At 33.6% G+C, this 26807-nt stretch overlaps 1 protein-coding gene across 4 annotated transcripts; it reads right to left on the bottom strand.

The window, feature by feature from the left end:
* Positions 1-7405: 7405 nt before the first annotated feature.
* LOC129789762 (short neuropeptide F) lies at positions 7406-25226 on the bottom strand. 4 transcript variants are annotated; one of them, XM_055826808.1, is made up of 8 exons: positions 24923-25226; positions 22107-22167; positions 11005-11101; positions 10192-10346; positions 10003-10095; positions 9776-9880; positions 8435-8587; positions 7406-8367 (listed from the first exon to the last, which is right to left on the bottom strand). In XM_055826808.1, the coding sequence occupies exons 3-8, from the start codon at positions 11090-11092 to the stop codon at positions 8311-8313; spliced, it is 651 nt and encodes a 216-aa protein (XP_055682783.1). In that variant the 5' UTR covers positions 11093-11101; positions 22107-22167; positions 24923-25226; the 3' UTR covers positions 7406-8310. The 4 variants fall into 4 exon arrangements, with proteins under 4 accessions (XP_055682783.1, XP_055682785.1, XP_055682786.1 ...); XM_055826810.1 differs by having other exon boundaries at positions 10192-10271; XM_055826811.1 differs by having other exon boundaries at positions 10192-10271; positions 25027-25211.
* Positions 25227-26807: the final 1581 nt, after the last annotated feature.

The following is a 26807-nucleotide window of genomic DNA, read 5'->3' as shown; positions in this document are numbered from 1 at the left end:
CATGTGTGATGAATTTAAAGGGAGTTCGAGTCCTTGGGATGGGATTTCACATTTCACGTCACGCGTGGTGTAGTGACTTTTGCAATAATCTTAATTTCTTTAGAAGAAAATTTTTGGAGGACTTTTCTCACGATTTAAAGAGATGAAAGACGTTGCTCGTGGTGTTCATGGGGTAAATTTTCGATTAAAAGTTCCTCTTAATTAGCAGAACGAGCAAATAGGGATGTTTTCTACCATTTTATCATCTACAATCAATCACACAAATTATGCCAAAGATACACTCTGTGTGTCAAATAAATGATTCAACTTTTCCCATTCAATTTTCCCCGCTAAGCATTCCAAAATTCTTCATCTCAGACAAGATAACGAGAAATATCGTGCTCCGTTCTAATCCAGGGAAATAATAAATTATCCTAAATGCTAAATATAATTTTTCTTGCCATTTTTAGCATCAAGAGCATCAAAATTGGCTAAAAATCTTGAAAAATTTAATGACTTTTGTCACACGTGGGTGGTTTTATTGTCAATTTCCCAGTACATCGCCACATCGATTTACGACTACACCATGTGTTGTGTTTCGGAGGTGGTGTAAAAAAAACAATTTGATAAATGAAGATATAAGTAAATAAAGAACTCTTTATTGCATCCCCATCGACAGTGTGTGAAAATTTTTATACAATATTCTCGCCTTTTATGCAATCTTTGGGATATCTTCGTGGAGTAATTAGTTGGTGTTCCACTTCGTGGCCAACACCAAGTATTGTAATCGTCGGATTTTCCGACCACCTCAGATCGGGCTCAAACTTGGTATGAGCACGTTTCAGACATCCCACATTCCAAAAATGGTGGTGGAAAATTTTTGATCCGGCCGGCCTGCCGGCCCGCCGGCCTGCCGGCCTGCCGGTGGTCCATACTTTGTCTTATAACTCGAGAATGGTAGGAGATAGAGACTTCCGGTTTGAAGTTTTCTATAGAAATGTGGGTGTAAAATTTCATTTTTTCGCATTTTCAAAATCCAAGATGGCCGCCGTCCGCCATTTTGAACTACCATCAACCACTTCCCTTACAGCTAGAGGTCTGAAATTTTAGTATGTTGTACAGCTCAGTGAGACATTTTTATCGATAATTCATACTTGAAAATCGGTCAAGCGGTTTAGCAAATATGGCGGCACAAAGCAAAAAGTGTTTTTTCGATGTAACTCGAGAACGGCTTGACCGATTTTGACCATCTTGGTATCAAATGAAAGGTTTCAAGAAGCCCTACAACTGTCTAGAACATTTCAAGTTCCAAAAACATCCGCAAGAGGCGCTAAAATCAAAAACAAAAATTGCCTAACTTTAAGGGGCAATATCTCCGAATCCCCATTAGGCAAATCTTTTAAATTTTGATATGTTGTAGCAGGACTAATAATCTTGCACCAGTCCAAAAATGAAGAAAATCTATGTCGCCGTTTAGAAGATATAGCCATTTGAAAAATTCTTGAATTTGAAAAGTTCTAATAGCCATATCTCTTGAACGGCTTGTCCGATTTTTCTGAACTTGGTATCAAATTAAAGGTTTTGCAATTCCCTACAACTTTCTAGAACATTAGAACCCTGTAAAACCATTCTTTTAGGGCAAAAAATGCCAAAAACTGTTTCAGTAAAACAAATAACCGCCATTTTGTGTTCTAGAGGTCACCTTGAAATGTATCGAAATATATGTCAGATTATAGTTTATTTCAAGACCTTTCCAAAATTGGTCAATAAATTTCTGTAAGTCTTATAGAACCAGAGATATGACCATTTTTATCCATCAAATTGCTGAATTTCACAAAAAAAAATCAACTTTGCCTACTAATTCTGCTCACAAATGCACTACAACGCATAAACAAACTTCTACACGTTGTGGGACACCAACTCTTATAACTGGACGCGTTATGATTGACTTTCCATTATCGCGACCGGAAAAATTCAACGTGCCGCCTCCCATCGTTTTTTTTTTTTTGCCCTTTTTGGTAATATAAGACCAATAATTCCGCGGGGGGTTGTGGAGTTGTCTCGCGGAGGATGGTGGATGACATAAAATGATGAAAAGCACCAGATGCTGGGGAAATCGTGTGAATTGGACGCCAGGGTCGCCCACGACTATGCAAATTTTGCTATTTTTCATCTTTAGACCATTTTTCATTCATCCCGCGTGGAAATTTTGAGCTTTACCGGAAATCCAAGCAGATTTTTGCATTCAGTGAATGATTAATCTTCGTCCCTCGAAAAATTTTATTCGTTCACTTAATTGCATTTTTTGCATTTTTTTCTTGCAAATCAGGCAAATCAATATAGGCACAAGTTCTTTTTGAGTGCCGTCCCTGGAAAATTGTGAAATGATTGGTGTTTCGTGCGATGTTTTTATTGGTAAAGAAGAAAGGCTCAATGCCGCATTATTATTTTTCATTGCCCTAAAGATCACATTTATCGTCATAACTTTTTTTTACCATAGATTTGGTACTTTAATAGAATGAAATGGAGGGTAGAGAACTCAAGAAATTCTATGTGTGTAATCATATAAGAAATATTTTCAAAGGAAGAAAAACTCATAGGTGAAGAGAGGTTTCCATTTGAGTTTACTTCCCCAAAAAGGTTTTTTTTCTACAAAAATAAATATGAATGAATGTGATAAATTGAATAAATGGATTTATTCAAAATATGTATGTAGCAATTTCTAGCATTCAGCTACGATGTAGAGGACTTATGAAAGCGATCTAAGTAAATTCAAAGAATGTTGGATTTTTGACTACTAAATCAATTAAGTCTCGTCAGTCCTGTAAAGGGCACTAAAAGCATAAATCAACGGAAAGAAACTTTTAACGTGTCAGTTAAAAGAAATGATAATTCTGAATAATGAATAAAAGATTTTTCTAATATTTGATAATTTTAGAATTCCAGGAATTTTCCGCTTCTGTCGCCTTCAATTGTGATTTTTTCTTAGAAAGAGCACAAGTTTTTTTTCTTATTGCATTACAAAGCAATTCTTTGAAACCATGTTGATCGCACAAAAGGTTAAAAAAAATTTTAGAAAATTTATTGAATGATCCTTTTCGCGAAATAATTCTGGGAATAATCGATTTTTGGGGCAGGCACGATCCTAATTGAGTCTCAAGTATTGATTTGTGGCCTCTTTTGCGGGTATGTCGGGTACGTCAATGCCTGAGGGTGGTATAGGAACCTGACGGGTCCTCCAAAGAGTGTCTCTCACCTCTCCTGTCGTGCCGTTAGCAACTCACCTGTATCATATCACAGTCCACTTCGTTAGACAATTTTCCACACTCCGGATATTCTCATGGGGTTTTCTTCCTTCACACACCACACTGTCTGACTTTGTGTATATTAAATTTAACATATACCTACCAAAGTACATTTTCATACGCACATGACTTTGTAGAGTATGGAGCCCTTTACAAGTACCTTTTGCCTGGGCCACAATTCTCGGGAGAAATGCCTGAATTCAGATTGAGCATGAATACTCTCAAGTGGACTCCAAGTTTTGGGATTTTTGTGGTCAAGATAAAAAGATTTGGGTTTCGATGGGGTTTACTTTTTGAGGGGTTTTCGGATTATCCTTGACGTCATTTTGCCAAAATACCTACAGGACCATATGTCTGAATTTTAATAAATATTTGAAGTCCTTCAACATCATTCATTAGGATTTTCTTTTATCAAAAATTTTTCAAGGTCTGTGAAGGCTTTATGGGTCAACCATTAACTTTCTATTCTATTTGCAAAGTTAAGATTGATATTGAAGTTCCCTTTTCACAATTAGGGGAATCTGTGGCAAAAAGATATTTTTATATACCTCTTATATACCTCAATTTAAATTCCCTTTATAAGGACAGCTAATTTGAAAATGAGATTTTTGAATATTTTCAAATTTCTACTAAATCATGCACAACCCACAAAATTAATGTAAGGAGGCTTCTTAACCCGCTACATGAAGAGAAGAATTAGCGTGACTAAATTTGGCCATAAAATCTCATCAGAACAAAATTTCTACGAAATTCTCATTAAGTTGTGGATCAAATGGAATTTGTCGATAAAAACAACACGCCCCCATTTTTCGACCCACACTATATGCGGATATTGCATTCGATTGCCACACTAAAACGAATTCAATCCACCTTCAAATCACTCTTGAGGATATTTTCTCATAGGTACCAACTATAGGTGAGATGCCCGAGGGTGTCGTTTTAAAATATTATCTCAAGAAAGCTCCAATATATATTGGAAAGCAACAGGATATGCGATTCGAAATCCAAATAGTTGGAAGGTGTAGTTGCAAGAAAAGCAATTTAAATGGTAAAAGGGGTTTTCAGTACAACACAAACTGCTCGTGGGTGTAGTAGGTAAGTGCATGATGGAGCAAAATGTTACCACATTAAAACTAAAACACACATAAAAGTTAACATGCTCGTGAGGGATGAATAGACTGCGTCATTTTACTCACCGTGTATGATTTTAATAATTCAAACTTTCCTCACACAGCTTTCGGTATAGGAATGGGGGGTGAAAGCACAGGGGACAATTTGAATGGAAATTGCAGATTTAGCTACGCAGAGAGAGAGAGTCAATTACAGGCAGAATTTCTTTTACCAATGTCACACCCTTTGAATAACTTTTAATGCACGTTTGTGTGCGGAATTTGTACATGAGGTTTCAAAATGAAATCGTAAAAGAAAGCTTACGAAACAGAGATATTTTGTAGGATGATTTTGTGAGAATTTGACTTTTGAATTTGTTCAATAAGGACGTTGTTTTATTTTCTTTAAAAGTTAAGGTAATTTTATGTATGAAGCATAATTTAATTGATTCAATCTCAAAACAATCAAATTTTAATAATTACCCTAATCCATTTACAAAATAATTTTAGGCATTCAATATTCATATCAAGCACAGATGAACTATATGCTTATGATGCTACCTCAAAAGCTCAATAGTTTGCACATGGGGGTCACCTCTTTGCGTGCATCAATTCTTGATAAATTGGTTTATTTTCTATAGTCGGAAAATTGTTCCATGCTATCATGTATAAAGTACTCCTAAAGTCACAATTAAGCCCTGACCGGTAGTGCGGATGGTGACAATGCACCGGCCACCTTCATAAATTATTCATAAATTGAGCGTAGCTTGCATATTTCATCGACAGTCTTCTCGAGATCCCGATGTGATTTATCTATATATTTCCCTCCCAGACTAAAAGCAAAACCTCTGCGTTATGTGTGAATGGTTAAAAAATTACTGTTGTGGAAAAAATTGGCGTATGGGATGGAAAAGCATACGTGTGGTTTTTTTTTACACAGAAAGAGGCAAGTGAAAATTTCATACGTGGGTGTATGAGCTTACTGCCGAGAAGCTGTTGTACTAATTAAGAGATGTGATCATTATCGAGTGTGGGCTTTATGAAACTTTTTTCAGTGCAGAGGTTATGTTCTTGCAAATGAGATTTTGCATGGTGTAGGAGTTTTAGTGCTAGGCATGTCGAGTCGAGTGAGAAAATCTATCTAATTGTTAAATCAAATTAATAAATTGTAAATGTGTTTGTCATTAATGGTCATTTTCAGTTAAATATATTTTTAATCATTTCATGAAAGATGGTCTTAAAGAATGTAAAATGTTTTTCCACCAGAATCTTTTACTTTTGTTTTTGCAATTGAAATACTTTGCTACCTATCATACATTTCTCTTAAGGAATTTAAAAATACATATAAAAAGAAAATTTTTCTACCACAAAAGACTCTTCCTATACCTTTTCTGTATTCCTTTTTGGACATTTTATTTTAGTATCCTTCGGAAAGGGAAATCAATTAATAATTCTAAATACTCCCCCTTGATGAATATTTTCCTTTATAAACCAAAACAAAGTTAATAGAATTATTTGGAGGTCAAAAATAACGTCAAAAATATCCCTGACCTATAATTTTATGCTTTAAATTCTTAGTAAAATTCTCAGTCAGTATAAAACTTTTAGGATATGGGACGAGAGATGTGAACAGATATTAATTAAGCATAGTACCTATGTATAACATGTAGGTGTGAAAGTGAATTTACGAAGAGTTCTATGCGAACATCTTTCCCGTAAAAGTAGGACTTAATTAAATGAATGTTAATTTCTTGTTTCATGCGACCAACTGAAGAACAACAATAATCAAAAGCACATCAACAAGGAGCGAGCAAACTTTTACTCCTCTCGGGGTGTTTAGGTGGTATACATAAATAATGTGCTTTAAATTATTTTCCACCACCCTCCTGTACTTGCCATCCATTTAAATCACATAGAGCGCTCCTAATTAGCTCTGCGCGATGGAAAATCCCAAAAATAAATCCCAACCTCGGATTCTTTTTAGGTTTGAAGATTGAAAGGTGAAAAATCTTCCTGTTCAAATCGCCTTACGTCGTTCCCTTTGGAATTCATGGGGGATGATGGGGATTTTACATCATTTTGAGTGTCTCACCACTGCTAAAGGAAAATAATTTCTTAACTGGTAATTTAACCAACATAAACGACATAAATTCTCACAGGTGCTTCTTTCATCACCTCAAATTCCAAAACACTCGAATTTTGCGGTGAAAAACCACATCATCCTTTCTGCATCGCAAAAGCCATGTCTTGTGGTGGTGGCGGGAAAATGTGGAAAAAAAGTATCCATATCGCATTGATCGTAAAATTTAAGTGAAAATTGTGATTGTGCAAGTTTCACAAACGTAGCTGTAAAAGAATGAAAATCGTGCCATAATCATAACTGCGATGAAAACACAATAACACAACTAATAATGGCCAATATAGCCGGTGAATGCGGGGTGGAACACTAAATAAACGTCTTTTATAGTTTTGCGTAGGTGGAAAATTTTCAAGGCTCATGGAAAAAAATGATACTGCAGGAAATACGCCTCAATGTCATGGTGTGGACGTGAGAAAATAGGACATGTACAAAGGGTTAAAAGCTTGATATGAAAAGTCAAGCATATGGAAAGTAAAATGCAAAACAATTATTTTTTAGTTTATGTAGCTGCTGAATTTCCATTGAATTTTCCGTATTTTTTTTTTACAACATGTGAGAAAATGTTGGATTCAATTGTTGACAAAACCTCGATCGTCCGCCACAAATTGGAATCATTTGCCTTAGGCTATTCAATGCCTCACTGTGACACAACCTAAAGCCATGTAATAGTAATTCCAGAAACTTGCAATTAAAATTCCTTTTCATTTGTGGTTTATTTCGGCACAGCAATGGTTTGTGGCTTGAGATTTGACTCCACTCTGTCTGCTAATATTTGTAAAAGTCCTTCCTGCTATGAAATACATTATTTGGGAGATGTATTGCACATTGTATTGCATTTGGGATGGGAAAATCAAAGATTAAAATGCATTCTATTGATATAATTCCTCTTTATTATGTACATGAATTTGATTATATAATTTTAATAATTCAATCAATTTATTTCTTCAGAATTTTTTTTTGTATAATATAGGTAAAAGTTTTTCTTCAATTTTCAGTATACATTTCTCTGTATTTTTTTTTATTAAAAAAACGGAAGAAAACAAAATTATTTTCTTACAGTTATATTTTACTTTTCCGACTCATGCAATAATTTTGTGATTTTATTGAGGAAATTAATGTTATGTACTGTAATATGTAATGTAGTATATAAATGAAATATTTTTGAGGAATTCTTTATATAATCACTAATTTATTTTTAATTCTATATAATAGAGTAGATTAAATTAAAACAGACATTTTGCAGTCAGCAACGAAATTAGGTAAACACTTTTTATCGTAAATAAGTAGTCTCCCCACAATTTTCATCAATTAATTGATCATGATTCGGTTAATTACACATGATTTCTCTCAATAGTGATTCAGTTACATATAATAATTTTTATTTTTAATACTTTTCTTAATTTTCTTTTTTTTTTTTAATTTCGCTCCTCTCTTTTCTCTCTCAAGAAAACTTTCTATTCTCAATAAAAATTCTATGCCAATAGATATTTTTCTTTTGTGCCATGATTGAAAATATTTTTTCTATATAGTTCATTCTGGAGAAAGAGCAAGATTTGTCATGAAAGATTTCTCTGGCTTCTATTTATAACGCCACGAGCATATATATTTTTAAATGATTTTTCATTGTCCGGGTTTCCGGAAAAGTTTTATGTGTGATTTCCATCAATTTCTCTCTCGGAGGAGGATTATATTTTTTTAAATTACAGGCATGAAGAAGGTCCTAAAAGTTTTTATAGTTGATTTTCTAGTTTCTTAGGGGATGAAAACTGGGGGAAATTTAATTGAGAGTCATGTGATTTTCCGTAGATTTTTCAAGGAAATTATTTAAGGATTCCTGGAGTTGAACAAAACATTTATTGGCAAATGGCAGGAAAAATTTGGCAAAGGCTTTTATCCTTTACCTGATCTTGAAGAAGAAGTTGAGCCAAGAGATTTATTTCTTCATCAGTCAAAATACTGTTCCTCATGTTTCCACCATCACTTCGTCCCCAACGCAGCCGTGCTGGTTTCCTCTCCTCTCGTGTCATTTGGACATCACCAGGATTTCCGATTTCCTGTTTAAAAAAATTTTAAATAAAAAAAATCACTGAAAAATACTTCAAGGCAAATAATGATAACTCGTGCGTGAATTTAAAGTCTTTTTAATCAATTATTTCTTCGTTTTTTAGGTTTTTAATAAAGTAGGTAATCCCGTATTATGAATGTACCTTTTCTTGCGCAAGTATTACAGGAATAAAGATTTCCACATGGTGTGGAGGGAGTGTTCTCAAAATAGCATCCTGACGAGTGAATGTGATTTATTTCGGGGCCAAGAGACAAGACTGTGCGTACAAAATTAGCATTATAAAAATGTCCTGCTACCCACTAATTTTCACCCCATCCACGAGAGAGATATCCCAAAATTTATTTTTTTTAAATCCTCACTGAATACTTAAAAATGCGCAACAGCTTTAAAGTCAGTATCAGACTCTTATGATCCGCTTTAATTCCCTGAAAGCTTCCTTGAAGATTAAGCTATCCGCCAGAAGTGCCCCGATAAATATTTATCCTCTCAATTTGATACTTTTTCCACCCTCCTCCAGTTTTCAATGTAAACTTAATCCCGGCTGAAAAGCTCCCGTGCCGATGAGGAGGGGCGGCACACATGACATTTGAGAATGTAATGCGATAAGAGATAATGGCATTTTGCAGCACTTTCTGCCCATAGAAATAATTTCTTCTGTCTCGCTACATTGGCAAGATAAGCCATTGATATACATACTCGCATTGTGAGCGGAAAGTGCACAGACGAGTGTTTGAATTCGAGGGTGGCATCCCATGGGGAATGAAATGTGGCTTCGAATTGACTGCACCTGCATAAATAACGCATGCCTCATGCCACGGAATGTTAGTGCTTTGATGTGAATGCGACGGAAATTTATTACATTGATTAACCTCTTTTTCGGTTTTAGTTTCTCCCGACAGCGTGGGTAACTCTCAAGCAATAGTTTGCTATCTGTGGGTGTTCATTTCGCATGAGTTCCATTACATTTTCCCCAACAAACCCCTTCAAAAGACTAGAATTTGCATTGTGAATGTGACTTTATAAATTAAACAGAAGTCGAACAAATCAAATAAAACGTTATGAATGTATGGTCCAGGTGAAAAGAGATAAATTTAAGTCCATTTACTTTCCAAAGTTTTCCTTTATAAAATAAAATTAAATAAATGAGTTATATTTTGCACAAATAGCCATTATTTACCTCATTTGAATTTTCACTGGTCGTTGCTGCACTTCGTCCCCAGCGAAGGCGGCTAGCGGGCTTCCTTTCTGGCCGTTTGAAGGTAAGTTCGTCATTTAGTAAATCCTAAAATGAAAAAATTGATTAATTTTTATGATTTCGCTTGAAAATAATTGGATTTGATCTAAAGAGTAAAATTATGTCAAAGGATCTTCTTAATTTTAGTGCAATTTTCAAATATAGTTTACCTGATTAAAGGTAGGGAAGAGTGGGTCATTCCGTCGTCCAAATCGGAGCCTGAGGGAAGGTGATCTAATAGGTTTCTGGTTGATCTTCTCCATCTATTTTAAAAGAATTGAAAGGAATAAAAAGTCAGTAAATTAATTTCAACGGCTTTATTTTTTAGTCAGTTTTTCTTCAACAATAATATATCTTACCTGGAAGGGATTGAAGCTGGGATCGCTGCGTCTGCCAAAGCGTAGTCTCAGGGAGGGTGACCGCACGGCTTTGCGTTCCACTTGGTGATCGGAAAGTGAAATGGGACCAGTGTATTCTCGCTGTAGTAAGCTCTCGTACAGATCATTTAACGAACCTAATTTTGTACAGTTTCATACAATATCGACCGTGTGTGTGTGTCTGAATGAAGGGATTCTAAATTGAGTTTCTGGGAATCAAAATCACTTAAAAACACTCGATGTTAAAGTCTCCTGTATGTCTCTGTGAGTGATGCACTTCAAAGAAAGAAACTCCTACGAGTAGCATCAAATCCAATTTTCAGGATTATTTAGATTCTTATGTAGGTACCACATACATATACATTCATTGATTAAAGAGAGCATCATGAAAAATTATCCCTATAAAGTTTCATTCAAAGATTCAGAATCCGCTTATATTTAAAATTTTCCTTGAAAGAAAAGTCTTTCGAAGGGTATGGGCACTTAGAATGAAAGCGAAGGAGACACATCATTAGGAATTCAACAATTCTCTTGAACTTTTGCAGTTTTCATTAAGAATTCACCTTTTCATCATTCTATGAGTTAAGCATGTGGCTAATTATTAAGAACGGTCAGGAGCATCAAGTGTCATTGTTTATAAAGTGGAGGTTAATTAAAGAATTCCGCGTTAATTATCTAAAGAAGCTAGAGTAGTTTTATACATGGAGAAAAGGTCAAAGTGTCACAAAATGATGTTTAGTGTATTATAATGTTGGATGTTTGAAGCAACGACAAAATCTACGACGGATTACTCACTTTCAGTGTCCATCGCTGGGGCTGCCATAAGCATTCGAATCGCAAGAATAAGAACAAATATCAGAAGAGATTGTTTGGCGCCATTCATTTTTCCTTCCTGCAAAAGAGAAAAGCAAAAGGAGAATTTTTTATTGTTCCCTAATGGCCTCTTTGTCACATTCCCCAAGATTTCATCCTTAATCCCCTTGTGAATTATTCCCCCTCTATGGGGATTTCCTTGGGTCAAAGGATCATTGAGGGTTGAGGGTGTGGAATTGACGTTGAAATTAGATGTTCTTCCGGACTATGTTTATTAGCCAAAAGATTTCTTAAGCAACTTAGATTTTATCCTCTGCAGCTTACAGAGAACAGAGCAGTTTATCTGTGAATATTTCATAATTTTTTTCAAATCTCCAGAGAAGAATACAGGAGAATTGACATGGATAAATTGGATAGACAACAATTTTTCCCCTGAGTGTTATTCCGACAAAATTAAGCAACACGTGGAATTGGTCTACTGATGCTTTCGCTTTTCCTAGAAAAAAATCAACCCCTCTTTTGCTATGAATTTTGATATTCACGTGGGTGGAAAATAGGATAGGAAATTAACTACGCGGTATATACAAAAAAGGGGAAAGTGCGATAATTGAAAACAATCCGGAAATTGCATTTTCTCCACGCAAATATTGCTGGAAAATATAAAATTATTGTATACGGTGGCAGCAATGGGGGCGCCTGGTACTGATTCCCAATACAACCATTTGCTACCCATAACTGAATGCAATGTTGTGGGAAATTTGTTGATAAAGAGACAACTTTTAGCCTGCGCGGGAAAGGGAAAAAGTGTGAAATGAAAGGGCCTTTGGATGAGCCTGGAAAAATGGGTAGGGATCAATTTGGAGGCTTGTTTGCGCGTCATGAAACGAATTAAGTGGACCCCATCAGCTTAATTAATGTCTCATTTGGGAGTATAAATTTCAGAAGGGCTGACAAGAGTCTCTCAACATCTCAAAAGTTGGACTTTTGGTCCCCGCACTAAACAACCTCGTGTCTGGGGCTACACGAGAAATGAATTTTCGTGACACAATTAGAATAATGAGTTGGAATAAAAAAATACGTCAGGTATCTCAATGTGCGTCCTTCTGTACAAAAATTTATCCCATGGGACGGTGAATGTATGAGCCTCGAGGACTACGCGAGAGTGGATACTTTTGTTCAGTATTTGTATCAATTTATTTATGATTATTGCTGGACTCTTTCCGGAGAAATGCGTGATAAACTCGAATATAATTAAATTAAAAAAAAAACGAACTAGGTTTGATCTAAATTATTTAATGGAAAAATCAATGAATTTATAAGTAAAGTCACGTGCTTATTCATTTTTCTTGAGTTTTATGTTTTTTTTTTATACTCCCTGTTTTCTTTCAAATGTACCTATCACAAGAATAAGGTGCTTTAATTAGGCGAAGCTTTGACGTCATTTAAAATATATCTTTCCATTTTTCAAAGATGAACTAATATTTTGTAAGAATATTTCATATTTTAGATTCTATTTTTTTTTATTTTGTCCCCTTATCCTGGAGATAGCTCATGAGTAATAAAATCTTGTAAATATTACAATTTATCATTTTCATCAATTAAATCATGTAAAATTTTATTATTAACATACAAAATGAACGCTGTCGTGAAACTCCTAATTTTTCACTTTATTTGTTAACTGAATCCAATAATATCCACTAAAGGCATTTCCAATCTTCATTGTATATATAGAAACATATATGTATACTCCCTTCCGGTTGTCCATTTATCAATAAATGAAGACATAACCATTTCGATGCTTCATTAAACATTCAACAAGTCGGGCAATCTGTTTGTTATTGCTATTGTTATGTTATGCCATCAAATATGAGCTTTTCGGACATTATGTCAACATCGATTTATCCTTTTTAAGAGCAATTAACATTCATTGTTTGAGTTGTTAATCCAAGATTGAATATGGATTAAGTATAATTTTTATTTATACATAAAGTATATTAATCCAATGAATCAATTATTATGTTTTTTAGGAAAGTTTTGTTTTAAATAATTTGTAATGTTTTATAAAAGAGAAACTGTGGTCTTTTGGCAAAGAGCTGAATTTTCTCTGTCTAAATATGTACTTTGTGAAGCTTTGCTCTATATTTACACTGACTTTTGGGTAACTGATGTTTATCACTCTTAGTAACAGAAAATATTGACACGACGGACTTTGAGGTCAATCTTCTGGTCAACTGAATGATACAGACTATACAATAGGTTTATACATATACTGACTAAGAAGGGTAATTGACTCCTTTGGTGAAGCATCTTAATACACAGATATCTTTTACATGATAGAATAAAAAGAATTATTAATATCCGGAAAGCTTTCCTTGGATACTGTGCGTGCAAAAAGGAATGGATTGTATGTCATTGACCACAAAATAAGTAACTTTTCAGCAGTAGTGGCGGAAAAGTAGGTACTTTTGGCGGAAAAGTGCTTCAATGTAATGTAAAGTGAAAGCAATTAATTGAAGTCACAAATTGTTGCTTTCCCCCCAAACCCCGCAACCAAGTCGTGGATGGCTTCCCACAGATGCCACCCACACCGGCATTAATCACACTCTCTGGCCTGGAAATTAATGACTCAGGAGTACTTTCAGTATCAAAATGATTTACCTCTATCTTATTTATTATCTACTCAAGTCTGGGTATTTTATTGATAATGCGACGGCACTGGGGATTATTTATAGAATTGCTTTTTCGCTCTCATAGTGCGCTAACATTTTCATAGGTAACCTATTAATCGCATTCCCTAGCGAAAATTCCTTTTGTCTCCTTCGCTCCAGCATGGAAAATCAATTCTTCTTTAATTTTAAAATATCTATCGATTTTTTAACCAACTAAATAATTTGCAATTTCCTCACCTTTGCGTGCATTGAAATTGAATTTGTGGAAAATATTTCTGTTTTTCACACTTCAGTATTTATTATATTTGAGGTTTTATTTTTAATCAACCCCAAATACCACTGTATAAGCTCTGGTTTTTTTAAATAAATATTTTTTCCAAATTTCACAAAGTTTTTCTTGAGAGATGTTGATCTTAATTGAGCACTGTTGCGTCATCAAAGGCAATAAATGCACCCATCAATGTCTGATGGGTTATAAGATATTTCTCTGGCCGTGACACCGCAAAGCACATCAAGCTCAGAGACACGCAACAAATGCACCGTATCCTCCAACAATGGGTTGTTTTTTCTGACGCGCAAACAAAGCCCAAGGGTGATTTTTTTTCACCCCCATCCAGAAACGCATTCAGGTGAGCATCAGGTATAGTTTTTCACGTTAACCAGAATGAAATTGATGCTACAAATGATGTCAGGGTATGAGTTTCAGAACAAGTCCAACAAATAATTTAAACAAGACCACGTAGTAAATGTCCAACAGATCTGAATATTCTAAGCAGGAGAAGGTTAAAAAGACCCTTTCTTGTACCGAAAACAAATATTTTGAATCAAAATTCAATTCACAAAATTTAAGAACTTTTCTGCAAATTTTGGGTAACTGACGATGCAAATAAATTTACCGAAACGTCACTGGAAACGGAAAGAATATTATAAAAGCATTTTTTTCAACTGCAATTTCAGCAGATTAAAAAAATTTTTTTTTGAGCCTTTGGTGGTTTGGTTACGGAGAGAAGGAATTTATTTGCAAACATTTTTTACAAAAAATAACATTTTTTTCTGGGTGAGAACACCCATTTAACCGCCGAAAAACCCGGAAAATTATTGTATTAATATTTTTATCTTATTCAAACATAAAAAGCTGAATTTTTTCAAAATATTTTAAATAGAATGCAATAGGTGGTATAACCACGTTAAAATCCCACCCACGATTTTTTAACTTTTCATAAAAGGACTTAAAAAGAACCTTCAAAATCATTGATATGCTTACTTTATGGAAAATTCTTAGTTATATACCAAAATCCCTATTTCTATTTAAATTATGTACATTATTCCATTTATTCTACTTTTTTATTATTATTGAACATTTTTGCACGCGTCTTTAGTATTAAATAACGTAGATTTTTATGAGTCACGTGATCTAATTTACAAAGCAAAAAGCAATAATACCGCAAAATCCACCAGTACCTACATTTCTTTGTGCGGTTACGCGAGTGGTGAAATAACAGAGATTTTTCTCATCATTTTGGTGAAAGTTTACCTCGTAGAATGGTAAACCTTTTGTATATGGATGAGGTTCTTTTGAAAACGTCACGAATAACATTCCCAAGTTTCATTTTAATAACAACTCTCTGCATCATAATCATCCAATTCACATCCCCAAATGCTCCATTAGATAATGCGCATTGAGTAATTTTCCCTATATATACACGGGGAGGTTAAATGAAAATCTGCCCCCTTTTCCGCCCCCGCTTGACTCCGGAATGTCTCCTGGGCAATATGGGGGAAGGGCAATGGAGGAAGGGAGGACACTGTGATTGCGCTCACCGGGCGCCTCCATTGAACTCTTCCGTTGCTGGCACAAAATGTGAAAAGGAGTGAATGGTGTGAGCTTTTTGGGAAAGAGAGTGGGAAAACCTTTATGGCAGAATGGCACAATAGCGAGTTATTTTATTACACATTCACGCACATTGTCCTGTGCATTACAATAAGAAAGCTCACGGCAGAGGTAGGGGTGTGTATAGCCAAAGAGATGTGTCACAATCAGAAGAAAAATAATAATACCAAAAAGGAAAAATGCAAGAGAAATGGAAAAAAAAGTCGTGGGAGAGGGGAGTGAATATAAGAAAAGCTCAGTTGGTTATATTCTTTCGATGGGTTTGGTGAATGAATCCGTAATAACACACATTATTTATTATTGATGGAACTCCTTCCATGGCATTATAATTTCTTTGTCTCTCACACCCCCTAACATGAAGAATCAACCATTTCCATCTCCCGAACAGTACGTAAGTTACCTTTTATATGACATACAATCGATTAAAAATATACTTCTTTCTCGTGTACTACCCTCATTTGAACACGCAGGAATATTTATGCAAGATGTTGTAAGTGATGGCTTATTTTAACCTTTTTGCATCACATGAAATATAGAAACCTTTCAAAATGACTTTTTTTTTTAGTTTAAACGTTTTCTTTAGCCTTTTTCTGCCTTTTATCGCATTTCCATCTTGAAAAAATTATAAAATTATTAAAATTTATAAAAATACAATATATCACGCTTGAGTTAGCGTATGACCAAATGAATGTGCAAAGGTACGAAAGGCTTAAACACTTCACTTAATATATTTTGAAGAGAACTCTTATGTACCTTTTCAGCAGGGAAATCATGGAATATATAAATCTATAAATAAAATTTAACACTGAATTTTAAATAATAATTTACATTAATTAGTTTGCATTCCCTATACAAGGCTTTTGCCAATATTCAGGACACAAAAAAGGTCAACCACAATCTGCACTTTAAATATAATTGGGACTAATTTGCAGACTTCATGAAAGGCCAAAAGTTACAAAAAAAATAATTTAATGAATCCAATTCAATGAAATAAATGAAATATATTTCAAAATGAATTCCAATTTATGATAAAGAATTCATCCGTTGACATGCCTTTAATCCACATAGCTTTAATTGAGTGAAGAAATCATTCTCAAATTTAGAAAAGTGTTATTCTTTTCGTTTTCTACCCTCTTCATGGTACTCGTATTCATGTGATGCGACAGTCTCTTTCTTATTGAGATGCGACATTTTTTATAACCCCTCATTCAATTTAATGGTGAAACGGTGGCTTTATGGAAGAGTTGATAAATTCAAATATTTAAGATATGATATGAAATTTTATTTATAAAATGTGAAAGAATGGGTCGTATTCTGCGATCAAGAAATCCTACATTTTACATGATTTTTCTATAAGTTCTTTAACAGAGTGCGTTTAATCTAAACTATTCTCCTCATACGCCTTTAATTTAAATATACTTAAACATTTAAATTTTATATAAAATTTTTCTACGTTAATTTTCTTCAACTCTGTTACAACTGGGTTAACTGTGAGCAATGTCGTCATTCAAAAATTGAATAAAGTGATTGAAATTTTCACCATATTCTTCCGTAAAAATTTTCACCTACCAAAATGGTATGTTGAAAAATTCTTCCATACAGAAATGTGTCTCGTAAATAATACAATTTTTCTCGTTTTCCAATGCTAAAGCAAAAAAATTCGATATAGCGAACGAGACTCCCCTGCAGATCCTTTTTCACGTTCGGAATTTGCAACAGGTGTTGTGTAGGCATGAGGAATAAATCCATGGAGACTTTTTTCCCCTACATTACTTTGTATCCGGATAAGCCACAATATCCCGATTAGTTGTAAATTTTTAATGATTACCTCTCAAAACCACGGCGTGAGTTTCAAGGATACAAACGTGAAAATGCGGTTTTTCACAGATGCGTGAATCTGCGAAAAACTTTGAGGAATGCAGGAGATACAACTTGCAGGTATGTAAGAGTTTCCATGGAAATTAAATTAAATTTTATTTCTCACACTGGTAAATCCTTTTAGGAATTTTATATAAGAGTTCTTTTAGTGTGAAAATGCGATGTCAAAGTGTAGTGTTGAACAAAGTGTTAATTTTATAAGGAAGCATCTTCAGAGAGGAAATTATTAAATATTCATACTTGAGAGCATGATTATTAAAATACTTATGTTACTTTTCAGGGGATAAAATAGTATTATTTCATCTACGAGAACTACTTACATATAACACACAGAGAAAGTCCTGAGAGTGCTCAATTTACGGAAAGCTATATAAAAGCTTACAGCGAAAATTCAATTAAAAATCAAAACTTTTTCATGCGGATAAAAAGCTGAAAAATTTATTCGATGATTATATTCTCAGAAAAAGTTTTCCTACGATATAATAGAGACACAATTAATTTTTATGTATTTTGGATTATCGTCAGTTTGTAATTAGATTTAATAAATTGGTATTGCATAAAAAGAGTTTACCCGTATTTGTAGGGAAATCCACACACAAATGACGTCACTGCTCTTTTTTGTCTATTTAAATACATATGCGAGTCATCGCGTTGATGTTTCGTCTATGATTTTTATAGGTATTTTAATAAGCGTCATACGTTGAAAGCATTGAAAGACACAAAAAACTAATTTGTGACGTCATTGTGAGCATTTTTGGGAAAATCATTAGGCACAGATATTTTCCAACTGATCGCAGTGGAAAGTCTCTGTGACGTAAAATTCCATGAAGAATATTTTCCAGAATCAAAATTATTTTTTGGGCAAATCTGTGAATATTTATGGAAGCGTGCATAAAGTAAATAAAGAAAAAATAATTAATTCTTGCAAAAATGCTTTTCAATGTATACAGATTTATAGTTTAAGTTTAAGTGAATAGATTACGATGAATAATAATAATACACATACAGTATGCAGATTTTGTGATTTACAATTTTTCTGGCATATTTGCAATTCCATTTTTTTTCTAAATTTTTCCCCTTTTTCACCAATTTGCACAATTTGCGTGGCACCATCAGCTTGTTAGAGGAGAGTTGATTAAATTTCCATTAAAAATAGTTCAGTTTTCGATACTACCTGGGAAAGTGATGGCATTGTGTTTCCTTTGTACTACCTACATAAAATATGCTTTTGTTAAACGACAAAGTTAAGTATTATTTTATTAATTCCCCGCCATCGTTTGATGGGGGCATACATATCCTCAAAGCGTGAGCAGAGCATGTCTCGAAATTTGATGTGAATTATTAATTGAAATTGCGATTTCGCGAGATGTATTTCTAATTCCATCTGCAGCCTCTAGCGAATTCAATTATGATTTGGAATTATATGAAATGTTAAGCCCCCTAAAAGCTCAACTCAAAAGAGGTCTTCTGTTGTCAGCGAAAAGCACATACTTTATCCACGTATAAAACCACTCTCGTATAAGTTAGTTATTTTAATCCCATTCGCGACGTATTAGTAAGAAAAAGCTCATTAATGTGTACTCATTCAATGGACAAAGAATTGATAGCCTATCGTATCAATAAATTTGTGATTTATATTCACGAAATCTGGCACACTAAATGCTGACGCAATTGTTGATGCGTAAGTCAATTAGAAAAATTCTCAATAGTTGTTAACTCCCAACAATGTGTATACATATAAGTTGATGTTCTTGTTTGGCAATTTATCTAACAAAAGTGAACTAAAAGGCCTATCTCATTTCACGAAATTCCCACCACCCACCCTCATGAATCTCATTAATCTGTGCTTTATCGCTTACGCTAAAAAGATGTTCAACCCATTTTGTGTGTGTTATATAGAGAACAATTCCACACGAATCTTATCGTAATTCCGTCTTATCATTTAATATGAATTTACATGGTCTCCGCCAACAGAATTATCTCCTCCCGTAATCTGTGGCGTTCTCCCACCTATGTACATAGAACACCCTCCTATGGCATTTATGATTTCATGTATGTAGATGGAGGAGGCGGGGAGTTATTAGATAAAATTGCGCGCGTAAACGAAAAGGATACAAATTTTGGGAATAATGGAGAAATTGAAATAAGATTAAAATTTAAGTCGCTAATCAACAGAATTCTCCAATTTAAATTTTTCCTCCGAGAATGGAAATTAATTAACACGCTGAAAATTAACAAGAATCAATCAGCCCAATGCCTTCGAGGTGTTGCTTCTTGTTCGCACACAGCTCTTTTTTGTGGAACAAACTTTTTAAGGGAAAAAAATTAGTAAGGGAAAAGGTTTCTCAATTTTTGCTGCCAATTCACATAAATTAGATAAAAAAAATCCTATGGAAAAATTACATTTATTTTTTCAATGAATAAATTTACATTCTCTGGCATCTTCGCAGATGCAATACCGCATTGTTCTGAATCTGATTAAATGACGACACACACCATGTACCGAAAATTGAATTAAAGTGGTGATGAATATAAGATAAATTGTGCAAGTATAGTGTTATTCTAAGTGGTAACACTCCTTCGTGCTTTCCCTGTCTCTGTACAAAAAGACAAACTTTCAAGGATATTTTCACACCTTTGTGAAGTATTGTCATTGCGATAAAAGTTTGTGACATTGGGATCCTTTTGAAGTACCACCGACACTCATTGAGGGCATACCGCAAAAGTGCTCTTCAGAAGAACTTTTAGTATCAAACCGCACATCCTTCATTTGAAGAACTCGAAGAAAAGGCCAATGAGGTTAACAATCATGGGAGGGGGGGAGGGGCAGAGAGATCTTTTAGAATTATACTCCATGTCATTAATCCATTTGATGGACCATCAAAAATCCCCGCAAATCCATCAAAAAGCAAAAGAATCCTCGAGGGGATATGAGAAAGCAATTTGTAAATCAAACAATTGGAGGGTGAATGTACGATTTGGTAAGAACAACAGAAAGGTATTAAGAAGTTTCACAGGGAAGTTAAATACTTTGACGAATAAATTTTGGTATAGGAATAATTTTAGCTCTAAGGGATGAGTTGGAGGCAATCAAAGATTGAAATTATGAGGAAAAAGCGTTAACACGTAAAATGAAGGTGAATCACTTTAATGTTACAAAAGGATTTTTTTGGAAGTCAAAGCATATTAAACAAAGATTTTTTTCCTTTAATATTCCAAATAAATTCTCTAGTTTTTGTTGGGTGTGTTTTAAAGCTTCTTCAATGAAGAAAGAAGAAATAAAACGTTAGAAACAAAAAGTATATACTCTAAAATGGAACATTTAGCAATTTTTGACAAAACTTCTGCGTTATTTCTTTGTTCTGTTAATTTCTTTATAGTTTTAAAAGTTTTCATTGTTATTTTATCAGAGAAAATACTATAGAACCAATTCAAATTTTAAAAGAATTTGAAAAGGATGTTTAAAGATAAATTTCCGAATAAGAAAACATCCTATTTTTTATTAATGCATAATTTTATGTTCAACATTGTTTCAATGCGGAAGCACATAAACGAATTATTTTAGAAACTTTCTCAACCCCAATAACGTTTTATGATTTATGAATCATCTTCAGTTTTTTATTGCCGATATACCTATACTTTGTAGCAAATAAAAAGTTTTCCATAGCTGGTGGTGAAGAATAAATTGAGCTCACGGTTGCATAATGACACCAAAGTCCGTAACGTTAGAATGTAAAGTGAAAGTTTGTCGTTATAATTTATTGAGTGAATTCCCCAGACTTTTTGACGATTTTTCTCCTTTTTTCATCCTGCTTGATGGGTTGAATTTTCAACTTTTTTTTTTCGCGCACGCCATGAAAAGTTTCCAAAGAGGCAAAGTTAAAGGAAAACCCTGCGGAAAACACCGTGAAAGGCATCCTTACAGGTGTTGTGCCTTTCCACGCATTTCGCACATTTTATCGCTTCATACTTCAATGCAAAATCAATTGGAAATACCTTTGAATTCCCCATATGTGAATAAATATTTCACCAGAGAATATATCTCCCAGCCAAAAATCCACACTCAATTTAACCCCCAGAGGGTAATTCAAGTCAACTTGTTGCATCGCCTCGGAGCAAAAGTAACCAAATAAAGTGCTCGATTGCATCTAAATTGACTGGAATAAAAAGTTCAATTTGCCTTTTTCCACGTCAAAGCATACAAAAGCTGACCGCCCACAAGGAAATTTGCTTTTTGACATCTGCAAACAAGGTTTTCTCTAAATATTCTGCAAATATTGGATTTAAAAACAACATGGAGGAGTTGAAAAAAAGTTTCGAAGCTTTTATGCAGTCTAAATAAGTTTTCTGTTGAATTTTAAACAAGATTTTAAACTTTGTTGGTGATTATTTTTTCAGGTTTTTAATACAATACAATTCAATTTTAAGTTTGTTTTATATCGACGTCTCTCATTCAATCTGATTAAATGAACTTTTGGCACAAAATATAAACTTTTTCACTTAATACACTCACAGGATTCGATCTAAATTAATTATTTCAAATACAATGTATTTAGAGAAATTAAATATTAATGCTATTTTTTTTTATTTAAAAAGTTTTGATTTTGATGTAAATTCTTTTCACACAAAAAAATTGAAATATTTACCTCTTTTTAAGATTTTCCAGCGATGAGTGTAAAAGTCATAAAACGCAGTAGATAGAGGATCCTTTTGATGATTCCAAAGTATTAACAAAGGGAAGTAACATGTCAAAAAGAAAAAGAAAAATATTGAAAATTGTAAATAACTTTGTAATTTTTCAATTAAAATATATTGATTGAAATAGCACCAGGCGTCTCCACGGCAAAGTACATATAGGTAATTTAATTTTCTTTGACGGAAATTTGGTTAATTTGGTGTACATTTTCTCACTTTCCTCCTTTTTCAGGGGGTGTGAAGTAAAGTATATTTATTTAAAAACAGCAGGAAAATAGGAAAATACGCTCTGTGTTGAAATGATGGAAAGTTTGTCCTCCACCTAAGAAACTTTATCTTTGTCTTTCAGTGTTGTGTGAACAATAATTATCGCGTTTGAAGAGATTACAGAGTCATACGTACGTTGTTTGTATGTATCGTGAAAACTTTACGTGACTTAATAAATTCTTAAGAGTTGAAAATCATTGAAATATATAAATTAAATTTTCATCAGGGAAAAGTTCTTTTTCCGCAGAATTTTGCATTAATTTTTAACAATGTGTCGAGAATTGGAAAATGTCACTCTTTTTTTCTGAACTTTAACCCTCATTGCGGTTAGATATAATTTGCTTTCCGGGGTGTTGTGTATACGAGAGAAAAATTATTATAAATTCATTGCAGTTCAATGTTCTTCAATTTTCAAATAAATAATTTATAATGAAAATCAATATGTATTTGAATTTCTTTTTTTTTTTTTTGTGAAACAACTTGGTTTTTTTCCAATTTCCACCCACAACGTGGAACACAAAAAAATCAATTACTTTATTCCTTATAAATATTTTAGTTCAGTTAATAATTAATTAATATTTTAAATTCAGTTCAAAAGCTTTAGAAAAAAAACTTAGTTCATTGCATTGATTAAAATTATTTTGAATAATTAATAATGAAAATCCCCCATGAAAAATTAGTGAAAAATTAATAATAACCAGGTGTTTTTTTAATACTAGCTTGTATTGTGTAAAAACTCATTGCAATTTAATGATATTTAACGCGGGTTTTCTCGCAAACAGGAAAATGCAGAACAATCTTTTTTTTTCATATTAGAGTAGGTATATACATACATAATTTTTAATTAAAACACTTACAGAAGGAAATATTGAGTGAAAAATGTGCAGGAAAAGTTATGTAGTTAGAAGCTAAATGAGACTAAATTAGTTGATATTTTCATTGTGAAAATCCTCTCTAAAACGAGTACAGTAAAGCAGATTTTCATTTTTTTTATTAACAGGCGTGAAAAATTTCAAACCAGCTTTCCAACATAGCTAATTAACAACTCTTGCTGCATTTTAAAATAATAAATTATTTAAAAAAATTAAACAACGTTGCTTGTTGAATATTTTCCAATTTTTCACCCATCCGCCCTCACTTAACCGCATCCACGTGCCATAAATGAATGTCAATTTTTCATATAGCAAATTAATGTTGCTGGAATTATGAATTATTGGTCGCTGAATAATTAATGGGGGCTTGTGAAAAAAGACAGAAGAAGTTGATGAGAAAAAAACGCACAGGAATCCCCCTCATAATCAACCCAATAATCTGTAATTGAAAAAATCGATCCTTGTCACGTCTTCCCACTAAAATAACATGATGTTGTGGGGAGCAGAGAATTGCTATGTAGGTATATTAGAACTTATATAAGGGGTGGATCATTGATGAAAAAATAAGCTTAAATTAAAAATTGTGATACCTTATATCTCTTTAATAAAATATATGCTTAAAGTAATCTTTTTTATGCCGAAAATTGGATGATGTAATTTATTTTCATTCTCTCTAACATGGAAAATTGGAAAAAAGGAATAATTAGGTAAGTGAAAAAATTGTTGTGATATTTGTTATACACTGTAATTAAAACTATAAACACTTTCAAAGGGATAAACCCAAACATTTTTTGATATGTACTTTTTTACAATTTGGTTGATTAATTAAAATAGATTTTCTAGGAAAATACCATCAAAGCAAACGGACAAAGCCTAAACGTATTAAATAGATTTTATTTCTAACTGCAATGATTTTAAATTCTTTTTTTATTTCAAAAAGAATTTAATTGTGAAGCTTTTATAGTTTTTACGTTTTTATAATTTGTATTTTGTATCCAGAAGGGTAGTTTGCATTAAAAAACCAGTACAGTGAAGATAAATAAATTATTTCAATGATCGCTTTTGCTGCCCTTTTCAATAGCTCATTTGCTTTACTTTGGATTACGCGTCTTTTAATTAAATAAATCGGTAATACATAACCCATCATTTATTTAATGAGTAGAGATTAAGAGCTTATATCGTTTATGAAATAATTATCTAGTTTTATGTTAATCTATATTTTTTTAGTTTATTGTTACCACACTAAATAAAACCTTTCAATGACATGAATTTTCCAACCGACTGAATGAGTCATTGAAAAACCATTTCAGACAAAATATTGATCAATTTTTCAACCCTTCTCAAACAGCCTGAGAGAAATTATTTTACACCCCGTCATTCCGTCGTGGGAAAGAAGGTGTTAAAATTCTTCTGACCTTTTTCTCCTTTCAAATTACAGCGCGTTGAAGTCTTATTTGATATTAAATTATTTGCCTGTTTGCCCCAACCAAGGGGCAGAGAGGAAAAAGAGGGTGGAAAATTAAATAGACAAATTGACGAGGAGTCTCAATATGAATTTCAAATGAATTCAATTTGAGTGCTTCTTAAGCTCCTCTTGCTATATATTCTTTTGTCCTTCTACCACGCACCGAAAAGAATTGGCCAATTGCCGTGCGAAAGCTGCTAAATCTCCTCCTGGCTATTATTTCCTCAATATATGCTGAGATTTTTGCTTTGCACACACGTTTTTCACCTGAGTCACAATCACAAAATGAAAAACTTTCTCCCCTTCACAAGCAGAGGAAGGGTCACTTCCACAAACTAAATATAAATCACAAAACTGTTCCAAAGTGGAGAGAAATAATTTTCCTGGTGTATCGCGCTCTGAGTTCCTTTTCGGGAGGCTTCTTCACTTTGGCGCCGTGTCGGAGCTTATGTGGCTCCAATGGAACTGACACACCGTATTTATAAAGCTCCTCCGCATGAGCCATAGCTTTTTTCGCGCCGGAGCTTTCCCCACTGTGGCCCAACAGGTGTGTTCAGGCGCATCGAATTCTCTGAACACGTACTGTTTCTATTGAGGAGAAAAACGCGCGAAAACTCGCATCATCCTTTTACTACATGCGGGATATCTCTTAATTTAATTATACACACGAAGCCTTTTCTTGGAAAATTTCAACTCTTTTTCTCATAATATTCAAAGAACTTTTAGTTTATCTTTGGGTTCACCTGGAAGTTTTACTTTGATGTAAGTACATACATGAGGTCGTCTAGAAAATTAATTTACATCATGCCAATAGGCTTCCTGTTGGGAGAATGAGTAAGATTTTTTTTTATTATACATTAGCATAATTAAAATACGGTTTTTTCGTTTATTTTATGAGATTTTTGAAATTTAGGAAGACCGAAATATCAAAAATTTTTGATTAACATACACAAGAAAATTAAACATATTCGAGGAATTTTCATATTTCTTGCTAAAAGAAAAATTATGTGATGTAGTTTTTAAATTGTTGATAGACTTAATTCTTAGCTCTATATTAAATCTAAATTGTGTTCTTCAATTTTAAATCTCCCTCATCAAGCACATAGCTTGAGTAGAAAAGAATATTTTGTCCATATTATTCACCATCGTATTACGAATCTTATTAAAATCGATTTAATGCAATATTTATTTAATTTAAAAAGTATATTTTGGAATGACAAAAAGCTGAACAGATCTAAATAAATTTGAAATCAAATTTTAAACATTTAAGAAAAGATTTTGTACCATTTTAAAAGATTTTTTTTTTCATTTCCTATTTACAGTTTTTCTGTCTTTTGTCAAGCTTTTCCATTTTCTCTTTAGGTACTTTTTTCTAGCAAGTTTTTTTCTGCTAAAAGACACCATAATAAAGAATGCGATTAAAACAACCCTTCCATGCCTATATTTGTCTTTCTTCGTGAAAGCTTTTCTTGCAAAGGAAAATTAGGAAAATTTTCTCTCTGATTTGCTGCAGAATACCCTTGAAAATACCACACTAATGGATCCTCATTGTCTCCTCCACTGCTTTGCCTTCTTACCCCCATGAGGGCATTCATTCATGTTTTCTCTGATTTCTTTCAATTCCCTTCGCTCTATGACCTCACTTTGTCTTTTACATGCCACAAGTGGTTTTTCCACCAGAGCTCCGCCCAAATGTGGGGAAATATCCCCACTTTGAGCTCAGTACGGAAAATTGGCGTGGGAGCTGCTGCTAAAAGAACGTGAAAGCCCTTCTGTGGCCGGCAGGTTTTTTTTCTAAAAAAGACGTCACATGCGGTGGACAAGGAAAAAGGCGCCAATTGACTTCTAACTCGATGATCCTCTTGCTATTTACTCCCATCACTCGCTATTTGTGCTAGAGTGGTGTCAGCAACGAGGACAAAGAGTGGGTGTACATTTCACTTTGGGGCTTTCGAGTGGTGGAGAAATAAAAATTTTCACATTGCGGTGGATTCGAGTAAATATTGTGAGAGAAATTAAAAAGACATTTGATCACAGTGCGATGGACT

Source organism: Lutzomyia longipalpis, chromosome 2, assembly GCF_024334085.1.
Source record: "Lutzomyia longipalpis isolate SR_M1_2022 chromosome 2, ASM2433408v1".
NCBI lineage: Eukaryota > Metazoa > Arthropoda > Insecta > Diptera > Psychodidae > Lutzomyia > Lutzomyia longipalpis.
This window is presented reverse-complemented; position numbering and strand designations above follow the sequence as displayed.

What these genes read in the sequence shown, in the direction of transcription:
- LOC129789762 (XM_055826808.1), bottom strand. Translation starts at nt 11,092, where the DNA reads ATGAATGGCGCCAAACAATCTCTTCTGATATTTGTTCTTATTCTTGCG. An exon ending in CCAGCTTCAATCCCTTCCAG is followed by an intron (nt 10,096 to 10,191) that starts GTAAGATATATT and finishes CTTTTAAAATAG; the next exon opens with ATGGAGAAGATCAACCAGAA. An exon ending in TCTTCCCTACCTTTAATCAG is followed by an intron (nt 9,881 to 10,002) that starts GTAAACTATATT and finishes TTTTCATTTTAG; the next exon opens with GATTTACTAAATGACGAACT.